The sequence below is a fragment of the Glycine soja genome, chromosome 2, assembly GCF_004193775.1.
Source record: "Glycine soja cultivar W05 chromosome 2, ASM419377v2, whole genome shotgun sequence".
In the NCBI taxonomy this organism is placed as follows: domain Eukaryota; kingdom Viridiplantae; phylum Streptophyta; class Magnoliopsida; order Fabales; family Fabaceae; genus Glycine; species Glycine soja.
The window spans coordinates 27,891,829-27,901,643 of NC_041003.1; the positions used below are offsets into that span (position 1 = coordinate 27,891,829).

At 39.5% G+C, this 9,815-nt stretch overlaps 1 protein-coding gene across 1 annotated transcript; it reads right to left on the bottom strand.

Moving 5' to 3' along the window:
* Positions 1–2,086: 2,086 nt before the first annotated feature.
* Positions 2,087–6,172, bottom strand: LOC114374473. Its single transcript, XM_028332117.1, has 5 exons — positions 3,938–6,172; positions 3,769–3,872; positions 3,618–3,704; positions 3,193–3,540; positions 2,087–3,115 (listed from the first exon to the last, which is right to left on the bottom strand). The coding sequence occupies exons 1-5, from the start codon at positions 5,550–5,552 to the stop codon at positions 2,087–2,089; spliced, it is 3,183 nt and encodes a 1,060-aa protein (XP_028187918.1). The 5' UTR covers positions 5,553–6,172.
* Positions 6,173–9,815: the final 3,643 nt, after the last annotated feature.

A 9,815-nucleotide genomic window follows, 5' to 3' on the forward strand; every position in this document is an offset into this window, starting at 1 on the left:
ACAGAATATTCTTTAACGTACAAGCCTTTGAAATCTGTTAAGGGTCAAATTGTGGCAGATTTTATTGTAGATCACTCAGTGGTCGAAATGTCGCAAGACTATGTCGATACAGAGCCATGGATTTTGTATTTCGATGGTTCGAAACACAAACATGGAACTGGAATTGGAGTTTTAATAATATCCCCCAATAAAATTCCAACTAAATTCAAGTATAAAATCAAAGGGCTTTGTTCTAATAATGAGGCTGAGTATGAAGCTCTAATTACAGGCCTTGAAATTTTAATTAGCCTGGGGGCAAGAAATGTTAATATAAGAGGTGATTCAGAATTAGTGTTGAGGCAATTAACACAAGAATACAAATGTGTTAATGAACACTTAGCAAAATATTTTGTTATAGCAAGTTCTCTTCTGAATCATTTCGATTATATTAACATTGAGCATGTACCTCGACAAGAAAACCGAGAAGCAAATGATTTAGCCCAAATAGCTTCAGGGTACAAAATGTCGAAGGAAAAGTTAACTCAGTTGATCGAAATAAAAGATAAACTGGTGTTACCAGAGCCATTAAGCACTAAATTGCCAATGCCAAAACTTGTGGGGGCAAGTATACCACAAAATAATGAAGATGAAAGTATGAATGATCTTCAGGAAAAAATTCAAATTTTGGCCATTGACAATATGTTAGATAATGATTGGAGAAAGTCCATTATTGAATATTTGGAAAATCCAATAGGCAATGTGGCTCGAAAGATTAAATATAGGGCCTTAAATTACGTGATTATGGGAAATGATTTGTTTAAAAAGACTGCAGAAGGAGTGTTGTTAAAATGTCTAAATGAATCAGAAGCGTACTTAGCAGTTTCCCATGTTCACAGTGGGGCTTGTGGATCACATCAAGCAGGCCATAAAATGAAATGGCTTTTATTTCGACAAGGTTTGTATTGGCCTTCGATGTTAAAAGACTGCATAGAATTTGCTAAAGGCTGTCAGGAATGCCAAAAGCATGCAGGGATACAGCATGTACCTGCTAGTGAGTTACACTCCATAATCAAACCTTGGCCTTTCAGAGGATGGGCTTTGGATTTAATTGGCGAAATCAAGCCTGCTTCTTCTAAGAACCAGCGTTATATTATAGTTGGTATCGATTACTTTACAAAATGGATCGAAGCAGTCCCTTTGCCAAATGTTGATCAGGAAGCAGTAATTAGTTTCATTCAAAATTATATTATTTATAGGTTTGGTATTCCCGAAACAATTACCACTGATCAAGGTTCAGTTTTTACTGGACGAAAAATGAAAGAATTTGCCCAAAAAACTGGCTTTCGATTATTAACCTCAACACCATATTACGCGCAAGCAAATGGTCAGGTCGAAGCAGCCAATAAGATTGTAATTAACTTGATTAAAAAACACATTGCCCAAAAGCCAAGGAATTGGAATAAAACGTTAGATCAAGTTCTATGGGCATGTAGAAATTCTCCTAAGGAATCAACTAATACTACCCCATTTCGACTGACTTATGGGCACGATGCTATACTTCCGGTCGAAATACATTTGCAATCAGCTAGAGTACAAAAACAAATGGACATTCCGATCGACCATTATTGGAAAATGATGTCAGATGAGTTAGTTGATTTAGACGAGGAGAGATTAAGAGCATTAGAAGTCTTGACTAAACAAAAAGAAAGAGTTGCTAAAGCTTATAATAAGAAAGTGAAGTCGAAAACTTTTAATGTTGGAGATTTAGTTTGGAAGGTTATCCTGCCCATGGATAGTAAGGATCGAGCTTTGGGCAAATGGTCCCCAAATTGGGAAGGACCGTTTAAAATAATTCAGATCTATTCGAATGGTGCTTATGAATTAGAGGAATTAATCCCTCAGAAACGTACTTTGAGTATAAATGGTAAATATTTGAAAAAATATAAACCAACATTGCTCGAAGTTAAAATAAGCATAGAATAGACAGAAATAATGGAAACATAAAAATGGCGATAACAGTAAAATTGCCACAAAAGGGCATGTGTCAATATTACATCAAAAGTAGAATCGAAATACAGAATTCGAAATAAAGAAATTATAAGTTCTACTAATGCATGACTAAGTCCTCATATAGTTTCTTCAAGGTGGCCATCTCTTTGCTCAAAACCTGGTCAGCACTCTCCATAGCTCTCGCCTCATCTGCTACCGCTTGAGATGCACTAAAGGCCTTCAGGCCTTCCCTCCCTTTTTCGGCAACCAGCTTCTGAATCGAATCAGCAGCCTTCTCCTGGAGTTCTTTGCGTTTGGCCTGCTCTGTTACAATTTTCTGCCTTAGATCATCGACCTGAGACAGCAAATTTGTAATAGTTGCCTCCCAGGAGGAGATGTTATCATCACAGGCTTTGATCTCAGAAGATCCTTCTTTCGCCTCTTTGGTGAGACGCTCGACTTCACATTGAGCCGCTCGGGCTTTCTCGAGCAGAAGGATATGTGCCTGTTTCTGGGCATCGAGTCTGGCGCCATTTTCGCGTTTTTTCTGCACAGTATTTGCAAATTGATCGATAATGGACTCGATTTGTATAACTTTGCCCAGAATCTCATCAGAAGTAAGGGGGTTATGCAATTTCTTCAAAAAGTTCAGGTGCCCAAAAGCAGCAGAAGGGTTCTCTTCAATGGATTTAAGTACGTCTGCCCGTGCGTATTCCATTGATAACTTCAAAAGCAGGCAATCTTGGCGTACTGTAGAGGTTATATCAGCATCAGATGAGGACGAAGCACCAGGATTCTTTTCACTTGAGGTGTTGGCTTGACTGGTGTTCAGCAGGAGTCGAAGGGCTGCAGCAGGGTCTTCGTCTTGCATTTGAATGAATGTATCCTCTGCGATCCCTATGCTAGCGGAAAGCTTAGATGTCGAAGACGCTGGGAAAATGTCTGAACCTCCAGCTTCAGCCTCTTGTATGGCCTCTTCATCGGAAAAGTGTTCTTCAGATGAACTTCTCTGACTCGATCCCTGAGGACTGCTGGGTCCAATACCTTGACCTTCACCCTGTTCCTCAACATTCACTGCATCCGTCTCAGGAGCAGGAGAGGTTCGAGCACATGAGGGTATTTCTTCTACAGAAACATTTTGTTGTACCTGATTCGAATTGTCATGGAAAAGGTTAACAAATAGTTTCGTATTAGTTATGATTAAAATCATATTAAGAATGATACCTCGACGGTAGGGTGTTCTTGTGGTAAGTCCGGTTGTTCGACAAGGTTGCCCATCTCAGCAATAGAGGGAATAGTTTCTGTTTCAGCGCCGCCAACATCAGTCGAAGGTGGTTGGACGTCAACAGGTTGATTCTCACCTTGTTCTTTTGAAGACTTGGTCTTCTTCTTTTTCTTCCTGACTGGCTCACCACCCTCGACCGTCACAGAAGGTTCAGGCTCGATCTGCTTCACTTTCTTTTTCTTCTTAGGCATTTGAGCCTGGGAATCGCCTGCCTCTGTTTGGTCAGCAGATTTGGTCGAAGTCTCAGGTGATTTTCTTTTTCTTACAAGAGGTCTTTCCTCTTCTTCCTGTGTTATGAGGGAAAAGAAATGTCAGAATATAGACTTAAAAGAGTTATAATATTGACATTAGGAATAAAACTTGCATCTTTTTCTTCGTCGAATTCGATGACCACACGCTTCGAGCGTTTTGAGGTCGTGGTAGTCTCGGTGCTATCATCTTTCTTATGATTCTGAAAAAATAAAGAAATATGAGGCAAAGACGTTAAGAGTAAAAGATAAGTTCAGAAGAGTTACCTTCTCTTCTTGTTTCCATTCTTGGATCTTCACCCCAGTGGGTTTCTTGGGTCTCACATCAGCTCGAGACGTTTCAGCAATTTTCTTTGTCATGATTGTTTTGCCTGAAAGTAAGAATATTAGAAAAGGCAAAAATACATATCAATTTAGAAAAATCAAAAGTTAGTACCTCGAGCTTGAAGGTTTGAGCGGATATTCTCGACCGTTGGTTGTGTAAAACCACTCTCAAGTCTGGAGATCATGATAGTTGTGTCTCCAACCGAACGGCCCGAATAATATTTCTCCCACCAGGTAACAAATCCCATGGTGCAGAAGTGGGAATGGTTGAACTCAAAAGGATGCAGGTTATAGTTTTCATCAAGAGAAATCTTCAAAAATTTCTTGAAAGTCTTTTCTGAAAGATTGGCCCCTCTTATGACGTCTCTAGGATCTTCGAACAAGCTTTTGGGACGGATCTGCGAGAGGCCAAATTGTCTTGAAACCAAATTAGGCTGGTATCCAACCAGGCCTAAATAGTTCGATTGAACACCTGTACGACAGGACAGGATCTGTGGATTCAAGTAAAATGACCATATTTCATTCACTTCTTCTTCATTGTCCGGATCGACAGCAGGAAAATCGTCAGTGAACCAGGCCGGGCCGACCTCTCGACTAATGAATGGAGCATGTTGGGGAAGAAACTTGTCAAAACTCAGAAAAATCTTCATGTACTTGAGGAACAGCTTTTGTGGGTTTTGATCGAAGGTCTTGGGTGTTAATCGAAGTGCTCTCTGGCCTTCGATCGAGCGATTGGCAACTTCTTCAGCATAATCTTGTGGGATTATTAATCCCATTTCTTGTTCGAAAGTGGCATTAAGCCACAACTGGAGAAGCCACATAGGCCCAGATACTAAGAAGGAAGACCCATCCTTCGATTTCTTCAGGTCATCGCATGCCTCACCAAGCGATTCGTATAGTACTGCTAACAAGAGGCGTCCAAATCCAAAGCTCTGACCTTCATGAATTTGTATTGCCATTGGAATAAATCTTTTGGCTACTTGCAAGGATTTTGTGCAAAAGACGTAGTGAGATAGCCATAGGGTCAAGAAGGCTACATGCTCTTCATCAGAGACTTCCTCTTCGACCGATCCTTTGTGTTCAGCTATATATTTGGAAAAGGTGTTCTCCTTATATACTAGCTTAATATTATCACTAGATTTAGTGGGATCATAAGTTTCTCCGTTAGGCCTAAGGCCTGTGAGAGCGGCTACGTCTAAGAGAGTGGGGGTCATCATACCACATTTAAATTGAAAGGTGTTGGTAGAAGACTCGAAAAAATGCATAGCTGCTATCAGCATTTCTGGTCGATATTCAGGACCAAATCGAGAGAATTGTATTAAGTCAAATATGCCATATGTCTTCCAGAAATCCTCATACGCTTGTTCGACTCGATCAAGCCAAGGTATGTAATCCCTATGGGCTATTGACGGGGCGGATCGAAAGAGTTTGTGGGGTTTGCTTAAACAGTTGAAGTTGTAAGGCTCACTATCAAAAATCCTAGGTTCGCAAGTTGGGTAGCAGGGGAATACCTTGTTCATTGAACTCGAGAGTGACTCTTGGTCTGGCAGAGGTCCACCGAAAGCGTAAACTGTCCTTTCCACTGCGAAAGGGATCATCACCTCCGATTCCCAGATTTCTGTGTGTTCGGCGTCACCTTGTGGTTCTGGAACCACCTTCTCTCCGTCGTTCCTGACTGTAAAACGGTGCCATTTCCCAGCAAACGGAACTGCTTGGCCTTGCGACATTGTGAGAAATCTGAAAAAGGATGATTTTCTCGTGAAGGGTTGGGTAGCTGATAGAATCAGTGAGTGAGAGCTTGGGTTCACGGAGAACAATGGCAGAACTCAGAGATTCGGTGAGTTTGATGATGAGAGGAATAACGATTATCTGGAAATAGGAAGGTTTCGCCGGAAATAATGGAAACAAGGAAGAAGAAGAAGGGTTTCAGAAGCAGAGAAGAAGAAAGGTTTCGGGGTTTAGGAAGCAAAGAAGATGAAGGGGTTTCTCTGAGGTTTTTTGGCGCTATTTATGGAGGTTTTTACTTTAAAAAAGGGAAAATAATATAATAAGAATCAAGGGTCAGAAATCAATCACATCAGATTTCCCTTTTTACTCCCCAGCGTGACACGTGTCCCACTCTGCCTAGAAAGGTGGAATTAATGATGGGTAATGGAGATCGAGGCGACGGTTACACAGTGAACGTGCGATCATGACGTCGTTCCAGGGAAACTGTTAGAAGAAGAGAAAAAATGTCAACTTCTCATCTTTCTTCGATCTCGAGTCGAAGCAGACATTTTTTGGGGGCAATTTGTTAGCCCATATTTTCGACGAGCTAAAATGTGCTATAAGTATGCATTGGATGTCGTCTCGAGGTTCGAAGCGTATTACAAAGCAAGAGCCTGGTCAGGACCTGCTCGAATCGAAAAGAGAGGAGAGTCTTTAAGAAGGAATTCTCAGGTTCAAAGGAGTATTTACGAAGTACAAAGCTAAGACAAGAAAGAGGACTTCGAGCTATTGGGCAATTCGAACTGGTGTATGGACGAGTCGAAGTCGAGGCAGCAAGAGTTCTGGACTTAGCGTAATTTCTGAACAAATCTTCATCAAATCAGTTCGATCTCGAGCAATGTGGATAACCGTTCTAAGGAGCAGTTATGTGCATGTGAGATGTACGTGGCAGGACACTTGGCATTAGGATAGTGTTCGACCGTTAGGGCAGTTTATTTTCGAATGCCTATATATAGCAATTTTTAGTTAGATTTCAAGGTCGCAAATCATTTCTACAGAATCCTTATACACTCAAAGTATCCAGCGCAGAGAGAAACGAGTACACAAGGAGAATGTATGTTTGTTTGTGAACCATTTTAAATTTCTGTAAACTTTACATTTCGAATGCAATGCAATTTACGCTTCACTTTAGAATTCCTGTCTTTTAAATGATTCATTCGATCGAGTGAACTTACTGCTCCTTTACATTCTGCAATTTTCCTCCCTTGTTAATTTACTTCCAGCCTTTTCGATTCTGTCAAAGAATTTTCCTTTCCTTGCCTAGTTATTTCCAGCATTTCGATTTCTGTTAAACAATTTTACTTTCTGCAAATTTCGAACCAGTGAGTGTTTGTTGCAATGATGAACATTAACGGTTTTATGTTTAAAGCAAACACGCAAATGACATGCTCCTGAGATTCACTAGTTGGTCTCGCAAGCAATTAACTTAGACTAGCGGTTGTTTACCAAATTCCAGTGTAAACAATAACCCATATATTTATTTGGGTAATTATATTGACCAAGTTTGACTGATTGGTGTTATTACAATTTTTTTTAAAATATAATAAGGGAGGCACCGATAAGACTAAGTCTACGTATTTGTTTTCTGTTGACTACATGATTTCTATTTCGAGACAAGGAATATATGTGAAAGAGAAAAACCTCGTCACCTAAAAGCGAAAATGCGACCCTACAATTTTAGTTTTTCCTCCTCAGCGACGCTCGTATTTTGCACCTCCCTCCATAAATGAACGTTACATAGAGACAAAGCTAGATTCTTGGGGCAAAGTAGCATTTATTGCAATTGAACATTCCTAAAAGCTTGCAGTAGTTCTCCTTTCGCTGAACCTCTATGTAGAAGTTGAGATATTTTCATATAAGCGCAACCAGTCATGGGAGATGGTTTTTCGGATGGGTAAGGCATTGAAGCTCATCGTTATTTGAAGTGGCTATAACATCGTTACTGAGTCAAGCCTTTTCGAGTGATGGTGTTCTGGTTTTCGGTTGAGATATGAGCATGCACAAGCAAGTCAAGGTGGCTATGGAAGCTAACAAACAGCTCGAACATGAAACTCCAACCCCTGCTTTGGAAGTAGATCAACAAAATGCTAGTGCGAGTGTTGGCTTGTTGGTCTTTTGTCTTGCTTTGAGTTAAATGATATCATATGTTTCTCCTTCGATATCCATAGTTCTATGCCTAACTTCGATGGTGTTTATCACCAGGTGGCAGCACTGCAAACTACGATCATCAATGCAGTGCTTAAGGAGTTAGGCATTCTTTGAACTACTTCATACTACGAAGGTGTTATTTTGGTTGTCATGTTGTATATTTTACCATGCATGATATTAAGGTTTAAATTATTTATTATCGGTTGCGATGGAAACAACAATGAAAGTAATGAAATTTGATATGATATTTTAGGAGCTGAAAATGGTTGTGTCTACACTAACCTCCAAGATGGGAACTTTATCACTATTGATCATTATTACACGGTATGGTATAAGGGACCTCCGTGAGTGTGAGAATAAACGTCAGCATGAAAAATCAAACAAGGGAGACCTTTCTTCACCAATGCAGCTGGACACTCCGACGAACATTGGTGACCAACCAGAAGGTGGTGCTGATGAATATATCATGATGAACACCATAAGACACAGTAGTATTTTAAGTGACTTATAGACCATTTGTCTGGATGATTTTGATTCTACCTTGCCACAACGGAAAACAGGTGGAGGACTCAGCAGATTTATACGCGTAGCCAGCCAAAAATTTCACCCATAACTGGAAATAAAGTGAAAAACAATAAGAGTGCGTGGGACATCAATTGAAAAAGAAGCTTCTATTCAAAAAGACAAAACTCCAACCACATCCCGACAATAACAGCTTCCTAGCAAGCTTGCATCTTTATTGCACGTGTATAATTTCTTTTACCATCATTGTATGTATTTTGTAGTATTGATATATTCTTAGGGTTTCACACAAATACTTAACCTTGTCATTGACCATGGTAGGAAATTGACGCACCAACTGCTCGGGAACAAGTGTCACCTAACTTTAGAAGGAGATTGGCCATTCTGGTTTCACCCACCATCACAACTGACATTCATGAAGTTATGAAGACCCCTGAAAAGCGTTTAGTTGGTGCTTCCAACGTTACTCTAGAAGTTGAAAACCAACACACCCAGCAAAAAAGAACTCTGACAAGTTCTGAAGTCCTGCAATCGAAATCAAAGCAAACCTTATCCCCAGCAACATCAACACGAGAACATTAGAACATTCCCCTCGTAAATAACTAAATTCAGCCTCTAAATTATTATAGTCAATATAAGTCATGTTTAGTGTTTCTATTTTAATGTGTAATTTTTAATATTTAAAAAAAATTAATAACAGTGCACCATATGTATCTTCAATCCTTTATATGACATGAAACTTTCAATGGATGAGGTTCAAGTTTGAGCCTATGTTTTCAACATCATTAAGCCACCAGAGTAAGCAACGAGGATGCTTGCCATTGATTATTATTTGTAATTCATGTGTTTTGTTAACAGAACCTTCATTTCATATAGGGAGGTCGTGTTTGTTGTTGGAAAGCATCTGGCAACAAGGGGGACTTCAAGGATCTTCGCCCAAGTGGCCTCATTGATGCAAAGGTGGATTTTTTCTTTCTATCGAACTAGAATAAGGTCACCCATTTAGAATATTTAATTTGTTACATGTTGATACAAGTTTACTGTTTTCATTGTGGGTAGATAATTCATATACTAGATCTCAAGATCAAGTGGTCACAAAGTATGAGAAGTTTGAAAATAGTTTGGTGCCTCACACCAAATTTTGCGGTCAGTTAGCATTTATTATCCACACTAGAATGTTTAGTGTATCATTGTCAAATTATAAACTGACCAAGTGGGACACTTATTTGTAATTAATGGGATTTGATGCATGGAAGGAGTTTCAAGACGTGTTTCAAACATATGCTAATGAGTGGATGCCTTCTTATGACAATCTTTCACTGGTATATGTTAAATTTCATACTACTTAATTAAAATTCACATATTGTTTAAAATTTGCCTTTGGACTTGTGACACCAACAAAACGGCATATAACATGAAATCATGCATATATATGTTCCTATTCGAGACAAGGGACTCCATTACTACTTGATGGTTGTTTGTTTAAAGACTCAAAAAGTTTACCATCTGGATTGTTTTTTTATGGAGGAAGTTCTACGGGGAAGAAAAGAACA

Coding starts and splice junctions, on each gene's coding strand:
- LOC114374473 (XM_028332117.1), bottom strand. CDS start 5,552: ATGTCGCAAGGCCAAGCAGTTCCGTTTGCTGGGAAATGGCACCGTTTT. Junction 3,705..3,768: donor AATGGAAACAAGAAGAGAAG/GTAACTCTTCTG, acceptor TTATTTTTTCAG/AATCATAAGAAAGATGATAG. Junction 3,116..3,192: donor AAGAACACCCTACCGTCGAG/GTATCATTCTTA, acceptor AATTCGAATCAG/GTACAACAAAATGTTTCTGT.